Below are 20,780 nucleotides of genomic sequence, written 5' to 3'. Positions count from 1 at the left end.
AAGTGCTAAAGGAAGAGCTGATCTAAAGGCCTACCAAGGCTATACTAAACTTACCTAAATTTACCTTAGTCTTTTTGTAATTTAGGAGAAAGGTCCTAAGTTTTGCCTTCCCTAGAAGTCACATGTGCAAGCTTATGTGTTTAAGGTAATTTGGAATCATAAAATTGGTGTATTCTGTATCGTATTCCCAAACGCCATTTAACATAAAATCATAACAGTTCTATCGCAATCTATTCTCTAGTTCCAGTTAGGAGCGTATGTGATGAAAGCCATCAAGCAACCTGAGATCAGACCAGCTGTAGGAACAGTGATGAACCATCCAAGATAGATCCATCCAACCATGCGCCAGTTGATAGAACGCCAATCTCCGTTGCAGAGACCGACTCCGACAATGGCACCAGTGATACATTGAGTAGTAGACACAGGCAGCTCTGCAAGACTGGTTAGTGCATGTTGTTGAAAAGTGTTTGCGGGAACAACTTACTAAGACGAGTGGCCAGGATGACAGTGATAACAGATCCAAGTTCCATGGAGAAGCCACGAGCAGGAGACATGAGAGTCACACGGTTACCCAAGTTGCGCATGATGTTATAACCATATGTCCAGAGACCGATGACAATACCAGCACCACCAAAAGCGAGAATCCAAATAGGAACTTGAGCCTTGCTTCCAGGGACTGCGCCGGACTGCCAGATCTGGTAGATAGAGGCATAAGGGCCGACAGCATTGGCAACGTCGTTTGCGCCGTGGACGAAAGAGGAAGAAGCAGCGGTCATGACTTGGAGGAAAGTGTACAGGAATTCGGTTCGGTTGTCGAAATGCTCTGCACGAGCGTGAATCTCTTCAACGTCGCCAGCAACAACAGACTTCTCGCTCTGGGAACCAACAATATCCTTCTCGACACCGTGGAGAATGGCAAACTTGAAGGCCCACCACATGAAAGCACCAGTGTACCAAGGAGCATCAGGCTTGGGTCCAATCATGGACTTGTGCTGGTATGGGTTGACGGCGGGTTCCTCTTCGGTGGCTTGCTCAGTGACAACCTTCTTGTTATCGCCACCGGCCTCAAGATCTTCACCAAGGGCAGCAGCGCGCTGAGTGCGGCGCTCCTCAAGCTCCTCGCGGGTAAGGTGACCCTCGTAGAAGTTGCGGACGACGCCCTGGAAGTTGTCGGGGGTGGGGGGGACAGGTCCACGGCGGAGGAGAAGAGGGCCAAGGAAGATGTGGTAGGCTTTGAGCTGCCAGTCCTCCTTGATGACGATACGGTACAACCAGGGGACAAGGAAGATGGCCATAAGAAGACCCCAGCCAGCACCAGCGGCGACAATGACACCGGGGACTTGCTGCTCGGTGAGCTTGACCTCATAAGAGCCACCCTTCCAGATGAGAAGCATGACGATGAGTGAGGCGGTGGCCCAGAAGTAGAAGGGGACGAGGATGAGACCCTTGATGGCGGGGTTCTTGCGGAGGAGGACGCAGTATTTTGTGAAGAGGAAGATGGAGGCACCGAAGATACCGGAAAGCATAGGGGCGATGATCCAAGCGAGGAAGACCTGTGAAATATGAGTTAGTAGGTGTGAGTTTGAGATGGTGGTTAAGTACTAACCTGAACAACACCTTGCTGGATATCAAGAGAGCCGTCCTCCTTGTAGCCAACCCAAGTGATACCAGAGCCACCAAGGGCACCAACACCCATACCCAAAACACCACCAAGGATAGAATGGGTAGTAGACACAGGGAAACCGAAACGGGTAGCAAAGGTGAGATAACTAGCAGAAGCAACAACGGCGCAGACCATACCCAGCATAAGAAGGGCAGGACTATCATCAAAGGCCTCGACATCAACAATCTTTGTTCGGATGGTATCAGCCACACGGCCACCAACACCAAGAGCACCAGTGAACTCCATGATACTAGCACCGATCATAGCCTGGAAGTAGCTGATAGATCGGGAAGATACCGATGAAGCCCACGAGTTGGCGACATCGTTGGCACCGATGTTCCAGGCATCGAGGAAGGCAAAGATAGTGCCTACCGCGAAGAGGTAGTCGTACTGAGCGAAGACTGCCATTTCAGCGGTGCAGTAGAAAGAAGAAGTTCAGAAAGAAAAGAAAGATGTGTGAGGGATCTGGAGAATTCAGCTTCTACGAGACATTTCCATAGTATATATAAGTTTTTCCAGCTTGTGGAGAAGAAAAGAAAGAATTATTCTACGTGGGTTATGGAGTTACTCCCACGCCCCCCAAGAAAAAGGGCCAAGACAAGACATCGCCAAGACGATTCCACCGAAGAAGAGGTAAAAAAGGACCTCGAGCTAGGATTAACATCAAACATCCCGGGCTTGCCACAGAAATTCTTGTATGCCAAGAATCAGATCAACAGAGTGCGAGTGTGACTGCGTAACACAGAACAGGGCTGGAACATGCACGAACAGGCTCTACAGCAAGCAATTGGCTTCTCTGTCCACGGTAGCAACACATCCGGGAGGCGTTGAAGAAACTGGAGACCACACTCTCTTCTCCACTTGAAGAGCTAAGCTTACCTTAAGCTTGTGACTAACCTTGTTTCCAGTGTTAAAACGTCTCAGGCTGTAACTGGCGATCGTGGGAAAGGAACAAGTGATGGTTTTGGGAAATAGGGCACGCGACACATAAGCTGAGGGGGGAATACGATGGGTTTGAGATGGGAGAGGAGTGAGCACACGACATGATTCCTAATGCGTCACCGACGTCTGAGATGGTGATGCAGATGGCTAATGCTAGGGGGATGTATGCCAAGCTGTAGGCGAGCTATGGCTTGACGAATCCTGGAGGGGAAACGAGCTGGGGGAGCTTGTGATGATCGGGAGAGATGGCGAAGGTTGAGCTTGGAAGGTTTCTGAACTCAATTGCTAGGTTTGAGTTGCTAAGTTGTTCTTCTGTAGACAAGCTCTTCACAGCTCCCTTGGAAGGGCCCAATTCCTGTTCCTTTCTCAACCGTTGACGTTTGATGACTCTCAGCTTCTAGAGTAGCCCTCGTGCGCTTGAAGCACAGACACGCGACTCGATACTCTTTTCAGCCAAAACCTCGAAACCTCGAAACACACAACGAAAAAGCGACCAATCAAACAGGCAACATGCGTTCAAAGTCTTCGGTGCACTAAACGAGAAATGCTGCAGGCAGGGATGATGATAGAGGGACCCTCAACTTTATCGTGGATAAAGCCAAGGAGCTTGTTCTTTTTTGTGTTAGATCTGCGGGTATTGTCCGAACCAAGCTTTCAACGCGACGAATGAGAGAAGGGGATCTCTACACGTGTGAGACGTCAATGCAAGATTGGCTACTGGGGCTGATTATGGTGGATAGAGAGAGATGGAGAGGCAAGAGAGGGTATTCTCGGATGATTTATCGGTCTCCAAAAGGAGTATATCCCACGCGGAAATATGGTCTGTGAGGTGGCTTTTGAGACAACTGCTATGGGGACTTGTTCTCAAATGTCACCGAGGCAATAAGACAGTGCTCTTGGCGTAAAGCCGGGAATTGGAATTCCCATCGTCGATGATGGCTATGTTATGATTCCAGGCTCTTCGTAGAGAGACGCTGCGTTTGACCCACTCGTGATCTTCATGGAGTTGAGGCGAGTCAATATGGAGCACTGGTTGCTTCACAAGCAGAGGCTAACACTATGAATAGCTTATCTCTGAGAATGAACATGGTTGAGGTTGAATAATGATTTGGTAAAATACTGAATGTTTCTGGTGATGTGAAACCGGGAGATAATAAAGTTAGAAATAAGGTATCGGCAGTTAACGTCCCGGTCGAGATACAGGGTAGGATCTCGGGGTTTTAAGTTGATGATAAAAATAAACGTGAAACGGTCAATATAGGCGGTAAAGCCTCGACCTCTTTCGACGATCTTATGGAATTTGAAACGGTAAACTCAATGCTTAACTGTATGTGTTTCTTGTAGCTGATATGTCACTGCGTGTTCTGTTTCAACGGGACGAGGCGAGTATGTCACTACAGGGATAGTTGTTGCAAATACTCTTAACTTGAAGTATTGGATATGAGAGTATCTGAAGTCAGTAACTGAGCAACTAAGTATCATGCTTCGGCAGTCAGACTCTTCTAATTGTTTCCTGTCTCTATCTACGTATCTTATCTAGAACACTTCGAACAATGAGGCGTGGGCGTTCACGTGACATCCTGCCGTTTCAGTCTAACTCGGCAAGTCGCTCAGCCCAATTTCTAATTGATTCGGCTAGCACAAGGCCGTTGTTCGCCCGACAACGATGCCACATAAGAAAATTCAGTACCTCCACCAAGACCAAGCATCGTAAGACATAATTCCCATTACCGAGACTGTCTTCAACGAACCACAAGCGTAATTGGTTTAGTGGTAAAATTCTCCGTTGCCATTCGAGCAGCGTCGGGGAGCCCTGGGTTCGATTCCCAGATTACGCATTTCTTTTGCTGTTTCTACTTCTTTTGCAACTGTTTCTTTTTTGAAAACTTGGTATTCTGACTACTAACTACACTACTCTGAATGGGATTGCATACATCAAGCGCGTGCAGACATATCCTTCTCCTCGTGCTGTGTACCCTGAATCTTCTCCTCATCGAGAGTTCGCTCTCCAAGACCGATGTCTGCCTCGTAGAAAACGTCAACGACCTTCTTGTAAGAGGGGACAAAGTTAACAGCAATGGGGTATGACCAGGCTGCAACGAAGAACATCATGGGTACAACCATCGAGATACCAACGTCATGCATATCTGCAACAGCTCCTGTCAGGGGAGGCACACAAGCACCGCCAATAACACCAGCAATAATGAAACCACTTCCTCGCTTAGTATGGCGACCAAGACCTCTCATACCCAAAGCAACAATGGTAGGGAAGCAGATAGACTCGAAAAAGAGAACGATGTAGAGGAAAGATACACCAGCGGTTCCGTGGTGAACGATAGGCGGTCCGATAAAGACAATGCACATTGTCAAGAACACCAAGAAAACCTTTCGCGGTTTGCAGAATTTCATGAGAAACGTTCCGAAGAAACGACCGACTGTAAAGGCTGCTTGTGCGCCGGCAAAGAGCTTGGCTCCCATCGAGTCTGATGTTCCTTTGCGCATCTCAGTCGCATAGTTAATGAAGAAACTCGCGATAGCAACTTGCGCGCCGGTATAACAGAATTGAGCGAACGAAGCATGGAAGAGCTTGTACTGTTTATAGAAGGGCTTGTCATCGGCATCTGAATGCGTCTCTTGAGCTTGCAAGGCCATGTCTGAAGATTGTTAGTGAGCGTAGTGCTGGTGCAGGGGACTCAACGTACCAGCGTCGGTGATTTCGGGAATCTTGGAGACGTAGAAGAGGCACGCCAGAATCAAGACGAAGACAGCGATGGAGAGATAGACCCATTGCACGTTGGCGAGCGCTGCGTTATCATCGAGATTGTTGAAGAAGACATATGAGCCGAGAACGGGAGCAATGACGGTACCGATACCGTTGAATGCTTGGGAGATGTTGATGCGAATTTCCGAATATCGAGGAGGACCGCAAACTACAGATGTTAGAGGCGAACACAAACTGAGAACGACTCAACATACCAGTGATGAATGGGTTAGCAGCAGTCTCAAGAGAACCAAGTCCGTTTCCGATGATAAAGATGGACATGCAAAACCCAGCAAACGACTTCGCCTTGATACATGGAATAGCAATCAACGCGCCAACAGCATATAAGCAAAGACCCCAGATAAACACAGCCTTGTACGAATAATGACGAAGGATCCACGCAGCGTGTCCCAGCGACGCAAGAGGATAAGCACTGAAACGTTTATTAGCCCTACTATAATACTCGTCGATACTGGTATACATACCCAAAGTACGCAGCCTGAAGACCTGCCGATCGCGCACGATCGATATGAAGCACCTTTTGAAAGTGCTTGTTCAGCGTATCAAGGAGTCCATAACTGAAACCCCAGAGGAAGAAGAGAACAGTAACCAGCGCAATAGGCCAGATGGATTCCCGCAGGGTGAGTTCCGCTGCTTTGGTGACTTTCTTATCCGAGACCTTGAGCGATCTCTCCTTGAAGAACTTTTTGGCGCCCATTTTGAGAATATTTCGACGACAATTACGAGAAAAAGAAAAACTACGATTTCAAGAGGCAAAAGGGGAAAGAGCAAGCTATTTACATTTCTTTTCGGCTCGAGCAGACCCGAGCAAGGGGGCGCCCGTAACACATTGACCGTCATAGAAAAGAGAGTGCGTGTGGCATCACGGTTCTCCTGCGCTGTAACCTCATTAGGGAAAAGGCTCCAGCAGCTTGAGTGTGTTTGTTGGAGAAGAAAACCTGGGGATTTGCGGGGGAAGGGGAAATCGTCTGAAATGGGTTTAGTTGATGGAATGATAAGCATGGTTTATGGTTGTTTTTGGTCGGGACATGATTCAGGTTTTTGGCCATGGGATCGTTGTAATGTTGGACCGAGTGGGAGGGTAAGTGAGTTGAGGATGCATTGAATGATACTTCTAGAAGAGTTTGCAGAGATAAGCATTACTTTCAAGAGCTTTGATGAAGGGAGATATATAGTAAACATTGCTGTTTGGTCGTGTTGTTCATGCATATCGAGCATTTACTCCAACTTCACAAGGATTCATCTGCCGAACGAGGCTGGCAATAGCGTCAATTCTCTACGGCACTCTCCCTCGGCAAGTCCCTGTTCTTTAAATTACAACCTCCTAGGCTTCTCCTCCTTGATTTAATCCCAAGAACGCGGGGCAGAACGTGAAATGAAACACAAAAGCTAAATTCTCCGCTCGTGATACGCACGCAACTTACGTGCATAAAGCGCCTTCTTATTACGGCCATTTTCATGTCTATCATCGGACTATTTTCTCTCTCGGTTTGGTTAACCCCATGCCGAATGGTAATCTACTTGGCACGATCAAGGGTGGCCAATCGCATTACTCTGTTGGTTGCGAGTAAGTTTGTTAAAGTGCTGTGTCTCAGGATGCGAGGTGAGACAAGGGGATTCGAAGGTTTGACGTGGTGAATCGTTGGTTGAAATGATGTTGTATCAGAAGGCTACAAGTTAAAGTCTATTCATTCCCCTGACCATGATCGAGAAGTGTTCTAGACTTTGTCACTGTCACGTACGAGAACAGTCGTCTTGTTCACTCAACATCACAATGCCTTACACCGTGAACATCCACTTTCCACGGGTGGAACATCGAACACAGTTGTCATCCAACACCCTCATTCACTTACATCTTCAGCCAACACCATCTCAAAATGCTACAAATCCACGACTTTTCCTTTCTAACAACCTCAACCATCACAAGAACCCGGTGCTTCGACATACAGACTCCAAAGCAAGGTAAACTAAGAAACTAACTAACCGACCGGCATCATGCTTTCCACCCAGGAAACCAAAACCAACCTCATCGCTGATGCGAAAGACATCGAGCAAGACCCCATCAACATGTCCGCCAGCGCCGCAACGATCCAGGCTTGCTACATTCTCGTCGCCATGTCCCGCGGCACCCATAAAAGCAAGCAGCACTGCCTAACCTCTGGTTGCAACAAGTCAGTCAGGACCACTTTCTATTGCAAATCTTGTCAGGCTCGTGCTCGTGCTCGTTCTCACAAGCACCAGTATTCAACTCGATCTAAGGCTCGAAACAAGGAGAATCGAATTCATGCTGACTAGATATAATCTGACAGGTGAGCTAGTAGACCGGACTAAGACAGATGGCTGATCCATCGGCGTTTGAGAGACGACCCGAGAGGTAAGGAGTAGGAAACTTAAGAAATGATGGCTGCTTCATCAAAAGGCACAGGCAAAGAACCTCCACGTGAGTAAGTAGAACCAAAAATAAAGACTTTCTTTTTAGTGCGCGCTGTGTCAATAGCACAAGAGAACCTATCTCTAACCCAACCCCCAAACTCCAAAACTATGTACCATTCGCTCGTCGTCCACCTCTAGTACTCCTATCAACATGTCTCTTAAGAACCTTTCTCGTCTCCACTAAACTCCTCTTATGCTTGCTCTTCGCCTTACCCATCGTCATAAAGATATTCTTGTTGCGCTGCTTCTCCCTATTACTCGTGCTCTTGCCCTGGGCCTGCATCTTGGACTTGCTGATAGCCCGCGTGCTCTTGTGCTCCTCGCGATCTGGCTTGCCCTCTTTAGCAAGCGCAACACGCTCTTCTTTGGTGAGTTTGCGGAGACGCGCGGGGGCCTCGATTTGCTCGGCGGTGAGGCCGTCGTCGCGGTGGCGGTCTTCTTCTTGCTGGCGCTTGCGACGGTTGCCCATTGCTTTGTCGATGGAGGCGGACATGCGGAGTTCTTGGAGTTTGGCGAGATCGGCGGGTGTAAGGATGGTTGTGGTGGCGAGCTTGGAGATGCGGTCAATTTCGGCCTCCTTCTCCTCTAGAGCCTTCTTGGTCTTTTCGTCCATAACAGGTTCTTCGTCTGTCTTTTGCTTCTTTGAGGCAGGCTCATCTTCGTCATCCTCCTCATCAGAAGAGTGATAGACATTGATCCAGTCACCAGACTCGCTGCTGTCATCAGAGGCAACCTCCCACTCGTCAGACTTGTTTCCTTCATCCTCTTCATCAGTAGCAGCATCCTCGGGAAGACCCTTGGCAAGTCGCTTCTTCTTCTTTTCCTCCTCCTTCCACTTCTCCAGAAGCTCCAGACCCTCAATACCACCGACATCCTCTTCACCAAACTTGCGCTGGGCCTGGAAACCAGCCTTCAGGTTGATAGTGGCATTCTTACCACGGTCTCGCTTCTTAAGAAGCTCTGCACCGACCTCTCGGTACAGTGACAAAAGACCCTTGGCAGCCATCATAACACCCTTGTCCTTGCTCTTGCGGTACTGGACCAAATCTTGTAGTAGAGTATCGGTCATAGCCAGGGGTTGACGAGCGCAAATTTCGCGAATAGAGTTCAGACCAGCAGCTGCGACCTCAGCGGCCGAAGCTTCTGAAACAAACTCGTTTGCGATCTTCTGAATCAGAGGTTCCAGTACATCAGGAGGCACCAAGTTATGGACCGCCTGCGCCAATGAAGCCAGGAAAGAAGTAACAGACTGTTGTCGAGGGGTAAGGAACTTGATGAACCAAGAGTAAAGCGCCACAATAGTCAACTTGTGCAGACCCACAAGTCGAGTAACGAGTTGTGTCACTAGAATCTTCGTATCGAGAGATAGCTTCGCCTTGGTGTTTTGTAGATGTTTCGAAAATAGCTCCTCAGCAAAGTTCTGAGGGTCGTGGAGGAGGTGAAGAGCTGAAAAGTTGAGGGGATGAGGCTTTGTCTTCTTGCGCTCAGCTCGCTTGACCTTATCGACAGCCTTGTCGTACTGCTTCTTCGACTTCTTGGTCTTCTTGTTGATACCCATCTGATGCTTGACCTGGCTCAGATCAACCTCCTCATCACTGCTCTCGTCCTCAAGCTCCTCACGCTCCTTGTCTCCACCCAAGAAGAAGCGAACAGCACCGACAACAACCTTCTCGTTGTCGGACAGACAAGCCTCCTTCATGACATCAACGGGCTTCGCATCGGTCCAGAACTGTCGCTTCCACATCTCGCGGGTGAGCTTGATGGCCCAAATAGCTCGAGGAGAGGATCGATCGGCGGTAACAAGGTTGTAGAGAACGGTTTGAACGGTTCGGTTGAGAGGGTGGTTGATAGATTTCGTGTTCGAGTTTCGCAGATCGCTCAAGATCTTCTGGAACAGAGTTTCACGTAGGGTTTTGCTGGGCGACGATACGAGGATGGGGAAAAGCGTGGTGAGGACGCTGGTCGAGTCGATGACTTCCTTTCGTCGCAGCAAGACCAGACTTCCCACGATCTTCTCCCGCAGCTCAGGGTGCAGAATGACATGGTGCTGTGTGAGAATAGACTTCAGATCGTCGGGGAAAGTAGCGGTCTCTTCCTTGTAGCAATCGGCGACGTGAGCGATTAGATCGATAATGTTGTGGAAAGACTCGACAGAATCGGCGGTCGCAGTGCCAGGTGAAACGAGAAAGATCTCGCGCTGGGCCTCATACTGCTCCCATTGCTTCAAGAACTCCTCCTTGTACGACCTAGCGCTTCGTATCAGTATTTAATCGCAGTGTCGAGAATTTAGGGACATACTTGGGATCGCGACGGATTTTTTGTTGCAGACTCGCGCTGTAGAAAATATCAGTGAATGGTCAAAAAGAAGCCGAATTGTTTCGCAATTGACATACAAGTCAGCATCGAGCTTCTCGAGCGCAGCGACCTTTCGTTTGACCATTGCGACGTCGAGGCCTTCGCTGTTAATCTGTTGATGTAGAGCGGGAGGGTGGGGGATTGGTCCCTTTGAACTTTGTCTGCAAAGGAAGAAAATTTGGGAGATTTTCTGGCTGATAAGATAAGCTCATCCCCACGCGGAATTGGACCGCTGTTCTAGGCCTCAACTCTGGACACGGGTAACAGAAAGACAATTGTAGCTCTGGGTAGTAAAAATATTGCATGAAACATTCAAGAACAATAAGCATAATGAATTACGGTTTGTAAGGAGTTAAGTGTGTCAATTTAGTTCTGCACTGCAATAACACCCTATATCAGTATTAGATCATAAACTTGGAATACCGCTTCAAGCCTAAGGCCTAAAGTATTCAAAATTTAGATAAATTATTAAATGATTATGGTTTTCTTATGATGAGTTTTATACTTCTTACCTAAGATGGTATAGTTTTTGGTAGAGCGATCAAGATATCATCAAAGTTAGCCTATATAGTCTCGGGTCCCCTGTCTTCTATGTTTGTGCATAACGCAGCTCAGCTGTTTCTAGCTAATCCTGTCTGTAGAGGGACAGCTATTGTGACTGATGTGTGAGGAGAGATGCTTGATGGCAAAAGAGGGAGAGGCAGCTAATGGATTGAACGTATTGAGGCTCAGTGAGAGGTCCCGACGCCAGATCTGCACGAGGAATCTAATGTGATCTCAACATGACACCAGTTCAGGGCTTTAATCAATCATCAATCGAATCATGTGGTATTTCTATTTTCGGATAAAGTATAGATGGGCGGTACGTGGGGGCCTGTGGGTTGGCATGATCTGAAAAGAAGGAAGGTGTGGTAGCCTGATGCTCAGCCTTATTGCAACGACATGTCATGATGAGCATTATCAATTCAAGGCTAGCAAAAGGTTTTGTATGTGAATAATCCTCTGATAAGGTTCTCTTGAATAGTAGAAGGCTCAATTAATGTCATTTCTTTCAACTGGCCCTAGGGCGCCATTGGCGCCAGTTGCGAATAGCTTCACACATCACAGTCATGATGAACAAAACAAGTAGATATAAGAGTCCACAAACTCCCAGTCTATGATTTCAGCGTAAAAAGAGACTATTATACAACCCTTCGGCGGGGTATCACCCGTCTGCTGCCCATTAATGCGGAAAGGTATCACAGGCAAACATGAGTCTAACACGAGCATCCCCCCTCCACCAAAAGATCACTTTTTTGTTTCCCAGACAGCGAGAGCAAATCTGGACGTCATCCGTAAGCTCCTGCTAAGCTGTTTTGGCATTAACAGCAGCTGTTGTTACAAGTAGGCCCAGCTCTTGGGCAATACTTGGGCCACGCTCCCCAGACTTCTCATATCACCTCTCCCACTCTGCGAATCGTTCGAGACGTGTTTAAACACATTTAAGCAGCGATTTCGACACCACCAGTGGCACCCATTGCTGCCCGCACTGTTAGCCGGGTTCGGAGGAGTTGAAAATTGAGAGAAACTTACCCTTCTTGAGATCACCGTAGATGGCGAACTGACCGGCGGTGAGGGTACCGACCATGAAGAGACGGGCACCAATACCGGAGTAAGAGCCACGGAGACCGAGCTCCTTACCGATCTTGATGAGACGAGAGACAGTGCCCTCACCGGGGAGACCCTGGGTCTTGTTGATCTTGGAAAGCATGGTGTCGGCGGGCTGAGAAACAATGGCGGCGGCGAAACCGGCAATCAGACCAGAGCCAAGGTTGGCAACGGTCTGCATACCGTCGGAGAGGTCCTTCTTGGGGAACTTGCGGAAGACAGCCTCAGAGACCTTCTCGTAGACGACGAACTTGGCCATGGTGTAAGGGATCCTGAGTGGGAAAGTCAGTTTGCTGAAACTCAATTGAGCGGTATACCAGCGGGGATACTCACTGCTTGAAGAGAATGGGTCCGAATCCGGCGTAGAGAGCACCGACACCCTCGTTCTTGACAATCTTGCCGAAGCCAGAGACGAGACCGCTGGCGTAGGTGGGCTCAGAGACGAGACGGATACGGGTGGCCTCAAGAGGGCAGAGGGCGATATCGGCGAAGAACTCGGCGGTGGCGGAAGAGGCGAGGTAGACAGCAGTTCGGTTCTTGGAGGCGGTCTCGTAGCCGAGAGCGTCAATCCACTGCTGCTTGAAGAACTCGTAACCACCGAACTTCAGAGCACCCTGGAGGAAGTAACCGGCGAAGGTAGGGCCGACACCAGTGAGGAGAGCACCAGCACCCTCATTCTGGACAACCTGGCGGAAACTACCGACGAGACCGCGGTTGTAGGTAGCGGGGTCGAGCTGGATACGGGTCTTGACGCTGTGATTTCAGAGTCAGTAATCTTGTTCTTTCGGTTCGATTTGGTGCGCTTTTGCTTCTCCATCATGGCTGTCAGGGTTTGCAGTACTGAAAAGTGTCCATCTCGGGCCCAATTGAGTTTCCCCGAGACAAACCCGCACAACCACAAAACGCTCTCAAGCAATTGACGACGAGAAACTCAGCGCAGAGGCGACTCAAACATACACATCGACGGGGGTGAGACCACCGTGGGTGACGGAACAGCAGACAGCACCGGCAAGGGCGAATCGGGAGTAGAGAGCAAGACCAGTCTTCTTCTCGGGGGTCTCAGCCTTGATGTTCTGGACGACGGCGTCGACCTTTGCGGAACCGGTAGAGGCAGCCATTGTGAATGACGGTTTATGGATCAGACGAAAAAAGACTGAGGGGAGATTAACAACAGATGGTGGAGTGAAGAAGAAGAAAAAGGGAGAGCTTCTGGTGTTTTGAGTGACTTTTTTTTCTCTTGGTCCCGCGGCGGAGCAGCTGGAGAGGGAAAATAATGCCTCCTTTGCATTTTTTTAGAGCTCGGGAAGACTCGGATAATCGGCGCCGGCGAATGCACGGACCGGGCCAAGGGGAGATGCTACGCAATTTGTGTCCGTTAGGTAACAAAGCCAAAGACTGGTTTTCACACTCATGATGCCCCCATATCGTGCCTATCCACTGGCTCACAGCAGCCAACAGATCTTGAATACAAGACCCGGGGTAACAGTAGAAATTGGGGATCTCCCCCTGTTTAGCCTCCCAGAAGCAAAGTTGGCCAGTGACGTTATTCCAAAGACCGCTCTTTTGGTGTAATCACCGAGCTATCTCATGACTTGCAACATGTAACCTGACAACTGACTGACATTTTCTCATGCTCCGCCAAGACCTAAACATCAGTGAGTTTCTAAATCTCTTCGTCTTACTCATACAAAATGGAAAAAAACAAAAATGCCAGATCTTCTTGAATTCTCACACACTGGGCTCCCCGAGAATTCCTCGGGCAGACCCACCAGTAACTAACCGTTGCTCGCCAACGTGTCCACGGCATTGGTTGGATAAGACAAAGACAAGTTTTTTCTTGCGTGCTTGTTTAATTTATTGCCGGATCAGCCAATGGATATTGCGCGATAAGCAATGTCTCTTCTCTTCGCCCCTGCTTGACTCGGTCTCGGAGGTTAATCAAGTTCGCGACAGTGCGTTTTTCTATCCGTAGTTCGACGTCATACCCTGTATAGTCTCATGAAGATGTTATTCAGGTGAATGGAAGACTGTAGAGGATATCAAATTTTTCAATGCCTTCATAAACAGATTTTTTCTCAACATTTCCTCTTCTGTCTGGCAGCCACTTCGGCATGCATCCAACCTGTATCATGCAGCCCTGATAGGTGCATCTCAGATCAATCGCCGATTTCACCACCTTGAGCCGACGCTGAACTACCAGAACCATCATCCCTGTTCAGCCAAGCTTAACCTTGTGTTTCTTTTCTTATCTCCGATAAGGAGCTTACTGCCGATACCAACGTTTGCTTTGTCTTCCAGTGAAATAATGTCGCAAATAAGTGCCTTATCTTATATCAGATCATGGCATCTTGTCAACTTACACGAACGCCTGAGTCTATCGCTCTTTCCCGGGGTCAATTGGTGTTGAGGAACTTTCCTGATTTGGATATTGAATCAACATGATTGGTTCAATTGTACATGGTGACGTCGTTGAGGCTATTCACAAAAGCAGAGCACCATTATTTGTAGCCCGACTTATGTTTGAAGCTCGTTTTGCAATGTATACTTATCATGAAAATCATAAAACAAGATCTTGAGGCATCGTAAATCTTTAGTGTAGAAGCATATTGATATCGTAGATCCCTCATTCCCTATCATCCTTACCATCCCGATCAAACAGCTTCAGGACATCCTCATTATCGTAGGCTGCCACTAAATCCAAAGTAGAACGCCCATCAACATCCTCTGCCAAAGGATCAACTCCCTTGTTCATAATAGCCTTGAACAAATACTCCTTCTCGTCTGCCATTTCATGAAGAATAGTTCTCCTCTTATCGTCTCTCGCTTGCCAATCCACCCCCAATTCATCCAACCAACTCACCACTCCATCCACATTATCATCATCATAGCCTCTCATGGCAAGGAAGAACGCTGGTGTCTGGCCAGCGTTGTTGCGCGCATTGATATCCAATCCCAACTTCAAGAAGCGCTCAAAAGGATCTCGAGTGTGGCTTCCATCATAGCAGAGACACCCGAAGACGCCAGGGGCAAGGTAATGGAGCGCATTGTTTCCAAGACCATCAGTGGCAAGCATATCCGCACCCTGTGTTATAATATAGTCAAGCCAGTTGGGCTCAGTTTGGTCAAACTCGCCATGCGTCAGCGCGGCTAGGCCGTAATGGAGTGGCCGATATCCATCAGCGTCAGTCTGGTTGATCAAGGCCGGTACAGCGTCCCCTAGATCCTTGAGTCCTTCCAGCTTATCATCGTTCAGAGCTCGAGATCCGAGTCTAATATGTAGTGCGTTTCTGCCGAAGTTATCCACTGCATAGGCATCTGCCCCTTTGTCGAGCAGGAGTCGTAGAGGCAAATAGTCTTCTCTGGCGCCCTTAGGACCTCTGCTTGACATGCGCTCAGAAGCAGCCAAAAGAAGAGTTTCTCCAGACGCATCGCGGAACTCCATATCAAGATCGGCTAACTCTAAGATCGGCCCATAGACACGTTTTCCTTTTAAGATTTCGTGCACCACTACCCTTTCAGCCATAAAGGGTGGTCTGAAAATGTGAGGACTTTTGGCATAGGGGATAAACTCAACCGTAGAATCCTTCTTGTGCCATGCATGGGTCGCTATAGCCATTGGTAAGGAAGGTCTGTTTGGCAACCGAACCTTTTCAACAATGACTAGGCAATTGGCATACGGACTGAATCCAGCTCCTAGTAGAGTTTCCATCATCTGTTTGGCAGCAGCATCACGATCGAATTCGATGCCGCCCCGAAGCGTACCCAATGCGGAGCTTGCCAAGAGCAAAGGATGACCTTGACGTATCATCTGGGCTTCCTGGGGATTTGTATCAGGATCCAGCCGTTTTGCGTAATTTAATGTCATCCCCCAGGACGCTGCAAGGGAGGAAGACTTTTCGCCAGACAACAGAATGCTCAAGATGTTTGGGTGCTTGGACTCAATCGCAGAGAGGATGGTGGTTGGACTGACTTCTGCTCCATGATCGACTAAGAGTCGAATAAACTCCTCTTGGTGTGCTGCTTTGTTCAAACATCCATTTCCCTCAGAATCGATGACGTTCACGTTAGCGCCTTTATCGATCAGCGACTTCATCGCAGCAGTCCGGAAGGCACCCCATCTCGTGAAAGCATAAAGCAGCGGTGTACATCCCTTGTCGTCCCGAATTTCCATATCTGCCCCTTTAGAAAGCAGGTATGGCATGGCGCGAAAGACTCGCCACCACTCCTTGCCAGTGACTAAAATATGAAGAGCAGTAAGACCGTCACGACCTCGTGCGTTTATGTCGACTCTTTTTTCCTCTACCAAGACACGAATGACTTCCATATTGGGAGAAGAGCGTCGACAAGCCGTCACAAGCAAAAGCTCAAGCTCTTCCACACCTTGTTCCATTACCCATTGAGCATCATCAAACCTTACTGCTTCTTCTGGAGAGCAGCAGTCATTGACTAATTCATAGTAACCATATTCGACGAGTCGCGAAAGGATCGATACACCATCGACATCGACAGCAGTATAGTCCGCACCAGCTTTGTACAGGTTCGCTACCAAAGAGAAGTGGCGGTCCGACAGTAATCGTGCTACTCTTCTCCATTTTGTATCTTTTGCACGTGGGTTGAGTGACTCATTCAATACCGCAACCTCTGTTTGACGAAGAGCTTTGCTTCTCGATATTCCAATATGAAGAGGAGTTGGAAGTTCCAGATATCCAGCTTTCTCCTGGCAGTTCCAGAGGAGGTTTGTAATGTAATCCTGCCACTCGTCTGATGCGAAAAGCATCGCACGGTAAAGGGCCGACCTTGGACCGTGGGAACCCAGAAACACATCTGCTCCTGCATCAAGCAAAGCGTTGATGATCTCATCATATCGCGAGGCCTCATACACTGGATCGAGGAATTCAAGTTGAGGCCCCGATACGATCTCATCAAAGTGCCTTTCCTTATTCTCGACAGTATAACCAGCAGCGATGATTGTATCGGGATCATTCAACTGGTGAAAGGGAAGCTCATCATCAAGAGGTATTTTCTTGACTGGCCCGCGCCTCCAAAGACGTTGCTCACGGTCGAAGAATACACACTGAAGAATTGGAGGGAACCAAGGTTCAGGACAGCATGTCCCTCGGAGTTCATCAAAATTTGGATTAACCTCTGCTCCTACTTTGATTAGGAGTTCCACAGACTCGATAATCCCAGAGCGACTTGCGTAATGCAATGGGGTGTATTGAAAAATATCCTTCTGGTCGAGTGCCACTTTTGTGGCGTCGGGATTTAGGTCGTGCATGCGCTGAAGTAGAAGTCCGAGACTGTTACTTCTTTTACACCTCGCGGCGATATGTAGGGCATTCATGCCTTGGTTTGTGGTAATAAATGGATCTGCGCTGGCGTTCAACAAGCGGTCAACAGTGTAAGTGTTCGTGGAGGCGGCGAAGTGAATGGGCCTCAACCCTTGGGTATCTGACGCGTTGACATCGGGTGATTGATTGAGGAGCCATCTCAAGCAATCTTTTGCATGGTAATTGACCCCATGGTTTCCGTCCAGACGCATGCGGCAAGCTAGATGCAAAGGTGTCGTGCCAGCATAGTTGGGTTTGTTTACATCCAACCCCGCCTTTTCGAAAAGTGAAAGGAATATTTCTCCTTTACCTGATAGCCTTATTGCATTTGGGACGAGAACCAACTCGTGGCATAGAGTGTTGCCATGCAGGTCCACGGCACAAGGTGACACACCAGCGTCAAGGAGGTATTGGTATACCTCGGTGAGTCTTCTATGTGCATAATCAAGGTCGGTAATGCTGTGAATCGCTTCATGTAGAAGGGTTCGCCCATAATTATCGCGAACATTCAGACTTGCCGAAGCCTTGATAAGAGTCTCAAGAATATCTGTTGCCATAGGGTGCTTTGGGAATCTGCCCACGGCCCGAAACAAGGGTGTCCGGCCTCTGATGTCTCTGGCATCGATCTCAGCTCCATATTCGAGTAGTATCCGCAGACATTCATCTTGATAGTAGAACCCCTTAGTGACAAGAATATGTAAGGGCGTTTCTCCATTAATGTTCGTCAGTTTCGGATCCGAACCAGCTTCTAGAAGTGTTCTCAATACTGTCGGCAGAGTGCTGTCTGTGTTCTCCCCATTCTCATCTCCAGAGTTCTCATGCGAAGACAATTTATTATAATGAGAAAATGCGTAATGGAGAGGGCCATTCCCTTCGAAATCAGTAACATTACAATCGGGCCTATATTTCAACATTTGTGGAGTAAGGCCCGAATCATGATAAATGGCAGCAAGAAGAGGTGTCCTGCCTTTGCAGTGTTCCCTTTTGTTGATGTCTACATTCTCATCTTTCAACAGGAGCTTCAGGTATTCCTCATCACCTTTCTTTGGCAGGCAATGCAGCGCGGTCTTCCCATCCTTTGTCTCAGCATTTGGATCAGCGCCCGCTGCGAGTAGACGTCTTAACTTGTGAGAAAACTGCGCTGAGTGTATGGGAGCGCGACCCAGAGAATCTCTCTCGTTAACGTCTGCGCCAGCTTGGATGAGTAATGCCAAGGCACGGTCAAAATCTGAACAGTCCAGATCCGTCATGTAGTGGGAAGATTTATATGGCCGACATATGAATTGAGACTGTGGCTCACAGAGCTCTATCAGAGGAGTCGACCAGGGGCGTTCCAACACATTCTGTTGTTGGTCCCAGACATCAGCCTCCACCCTGCAAGGAACAGAAGCATCTGCACCAGCATTCACCAATACCTCGATTGTTTCAACACAGCCTGTTCTAGCAGCGAGAAAGATGGGTGTCTCGAATCCAGTAATATCATTCGGATTGACATCAGGCTCCTGAAGAACTCGTTTAGCGAACTGTGGCTGCCTATTCTTGATGGCAATGCGCAAAGCAGATCGTTTCTCAGTAGTGTTCAAAAATGGAAGCATCGCTTCCAAACTCTTGACATGGCCGTATGAGGCTATATAATATAATGGTGTATCTGCATACTTTCTAGCTGGGTCGGTGTCTTTCTGGAGACGTGGGACTGTAGGAGCTATTCCTTTTTCAATGAGTAGCTGAACAACCTGTGCTTTATCCCTCCTTGCAGCTACATGCAATGCCTGGTAGCCTTTAAAGTCATGAGTATCAGGTGATGCCCCATGGTTTAGAAGCAGCTCAATGATATCCGGGTGTCCGCTTAAAGCAGCCCACCACACCGGGTTTCTTTTTCTTGAGTCTTGTTCGTCTATGCTCTTCTGGCCCAGGCGATCGATGAGGGCCGGGATGCACGCTTTGAGACCGCACAATGCGGCGACATGGAGATCTGACATGGAGACAATTTCGTCTTCAATCCTCAGTCTTTCAGAGGAATACAAGTATATTTTCAGCCAATTGTTTCGTGTCTCCTTATTGCCCATGAACAATTCAATTTGTTGATGCAACAAGTCATTAGGCAAACAAGCCCACTCAGATTTTGCAGCGTGTACGTGCCAATTCTTTATAGCATACGCTGCGAATGGAAAGTCCACGTTGCGGCTGCGTCCGCTACTAAGAGTTTCTGACGGAGTAAGAGTTTCATTTTGAAGGCAGCCTGCACAGAGATATCGGAGGCAAGCGAGAGCAAGATCGTAGTGGGTTGGTGAGGAGTCCAATATGGGATAAACAGGGGTGCGGCCTGTTCTTGATGTCCCGACCAAAAACTCGGTAAGGGAATGGTGCACAACGCTCACAGCCTCGTCTGGTAAGATCTCGAGCAGAGGGCCACAGGCAGCACGAACCAGATCCTTGTTCTCTTTCAGACTATCTGAGAATCTGCTTCCCGCGACTGTCTTGAGCATATCGGCAAGCTCTAGTAGCCGAAGAGGACGGGTCGCGTGAGTCACCCATTGCAGGATCATCACCTGCGTGTTCTCTGAAATTCCCGATCTCCGAGCATGTTCTCGTAGAATGCCGATGTACATAGCGTCCAAATCAAGTGGAAGCTTGCAAATCGTCTCATGAATGTCGGCTTCTGGCTCCAAAAATGATTTCATGACCAATTTAGCGTAGAGGAACAGACCGTTGGCTCGGCCAGGTACCGCTTCTTTGACAAGCTGTTGATCGCGCTCAGAAAGAGAAGTGCCGGATAGACAGTATCGCACGTAAGTAGAAATATCGACATCCACAGCCTTCTCGTCCATTCGGAGGTCAAAAAACCTTATGCCTCTCATCGCGGCCTCGACATTGACAGTAGGTCGGCTTGTCAATAAAACCTTCACAGACGAAGGAGTCCAATGACCAAGTTCAGCCAGTTGTTTGATGAATTCACTATTGCCGTCGTCCATTTCATCCAAAGCATCTGCCACACAATAAACTTTGGGCACAGATGCCAGAGCTGTTCTTAGGTGCCTCCATAGCTCGTCGATTGATATGCTATCCAGCTCCCGGCACTCGTCGAGATAGACCTTCAAGATTGCCTGCAACTCAGGACAGTAGATGAGGATCTGGTCTAGCCAGTCTCTGAGAAGGTTGATGGGTCGATGATTGGCATCAACAATCTGTCGAAAGAAGAAGTAAAGAACTGGTATTTCTTCTTGAGAGAGTTTGTGAATCATGCTGGCTGCAACGACAGACTTTCCGGAGCCTGGAACACCTTTGATCCACAAGAGACCATCTCCTTGGCTCTCATGCCATTTGAGGTAGTTGTCTGATCTGTGAATCCATTCCCCAGTACCTTCAAGATGGAATGCCAAATGCTTGCGATATTCACTGCTTTTAATATTGTATTCTGTAGGTCGCAGCCACTCATGGATACGGGCAATAGTAGCTTCAGGTTGAGGCAGGATATTGCCCGAATTATAATTGCTGGTGTCGTCTTTACCAATGACCACAATGTCACTGCCTTCAGGCGATGGCGACCGCTCGTCAGACATGTTGCTTGACGGAGTGAAAAGTATGAGTGAAAATGATCAAATTCGTTAGGTTGCAGAAATGGCAGACA

At 48.4% G+C, this 20,780-nt stretch overlaps 5 protein-coding genes and 1 non-coding gene across 6 annotated transcripts; 1 reads left to right on the top strand and 5 right to left on the bottom strand.

Moving 5' to 3' along the window:
- Positions 1-237: 237 nt before the first annotated feature.
- On the bottom strand, positions 238-2,114 carry FOBCDRAFT_256239 (phosphate transporter; the record flags this gene model as incomplete). Its single annotated transcript, XM_031194637.3, has 3 exons — positions 1,607-2,114; positions 485-1,553; positions 238-431 (listed from the first exon to the last, which is right to left on the bottom strand). Exons 1-3 carry the CDS (start codon positions 2,069-2,071, stop codon positions 238-240), a joined length of 1,728 nt encoding a protein of 575 aa, XP_031029375.2. The 5' UTR covers positions 2,072-2,114.
- A 2,247-nt stretch (positions 2,115-4,361) lies between these two features.
- FOBCDRAFT_t26 lies at positions 4,362-4,443 on the top strand. Its single transcript has one exon. It is a non-coding gene; the product is annotated as a tRNA-Gly (tRNA).
- FOBCDRAFT_153268 (major facilitator superfamily domain-containing protein) lies at positions 4,421-6,111 on the bottom strand. The gene is made up of 4 exons (XM_031194636.3): positions 5,852-6,111; positions 5,582-5,799; positions 5,308-5,535; positions 4,421-5,259 (listed from the first exon to the last, which is right to left on the bottom strand). Exons 1-4 carry the CDS (start codon positions 6,082-6,084, stop codon positions 4,541-4,543), a joined length of 1,398 nt encoding a protein of 465 aa, XP_031029374.2. The 5' UTR covers positions 6,085-6,111; the 3' UTR covers positions 4,421-4,540.
- A 1,720-nt stretch (positions 6,112-7,831) lies between these two features.
- FOBCDRAFT_213336 (SDA1-domain-containing protein) lies at positions 7,832-10,337 on the bottom strand. The gene is made up of 3 exons (XM_031194634.3): positions 10,214-10,337; positions 10,119-10,154; positions 7,832-10,066 (listed from the first exon to the last, which is right to left on the bottom strand). Exons 1-3 carry the CDS (start codon positions 10,258-10,260, stop codon positions 7,927-7,929), a joined length of 2,223 nt encoding a protein of 740 aa, XP_031029372.1. The 5' UTR covers positions 10,261-10,337; the 3' UTR covers positions 7,832-7,926.
- A 964-nt stretch (positions 10,338-11,301) lies between these two features.
- Positions 11,302-13,212, bottom strand: FOBCDRAFT_213334 (mitochondrial carrier domain-containing protein). The gene is made up of 4 exons (XM_031194633.3): positions 12,780-13,212; positions 12,156-12,575; positions 11,748-12,094; positions 11,302-11,694 (listed from the first exon to the last, which is right to left on the bottom strand). The coding sequence occupies exons 1-4, from the start codon at positions 12,938-12,940 to the stop codon at positions 11,657-11,659; spliced, it is 966 nt and encodes a 321-aa protein (XP_031029371.2). The 5' UTR covers positions 12,941-13,212; the 3' UTR covers positions 11,302-11,656.
- Positions 13,213-14,368: 1,156 nt separating this feature from the next.
- FOBCDRAFT_174909 (ankyrin repeat-containing domain protein) lies at positions 14,369-20,775 on the bottom strand. The gene is made up of 2 exons (XM_059608497.1): positions 17,981-20,775; positions 14,369-17,932 (listed from the first exon to the last, which is right to left on the bottom strand). Exons 1-2 carry the CDS (start codon positions 20,710-20,712, stop codon positions 14,446-14,448), a joined length of 6,219 nt encoding a protein of 2,072 aa, XP_059463946.1. The 5' UTR covers positions 20,713-20,775; the 3' UTR covers positions 14,369-14,445.
- Positions 20,776-20,780: the final 5 nt, after the last annotated feature.

Source organism: Fusarium oxysporum, chromosome I, assembly GCF_013085055.1.
Source record: "Fusarium oxysporum Fo47 chromosome I, complete sequence".
In the NCBI taxonomy this organism is placed as follows: domain Eukaryota; kingdom Fungi; phylum Ascomycota; class Sordariomycetes; order Hypocreales; family Nectriaceae; genus Fusarium; species Fusarium oxysporum.
The sequence above is the reverse complement of the archived record's forward strand: the minus strand, read 5'-3'. Positions and strand labels throughout refer to the sequence as shown.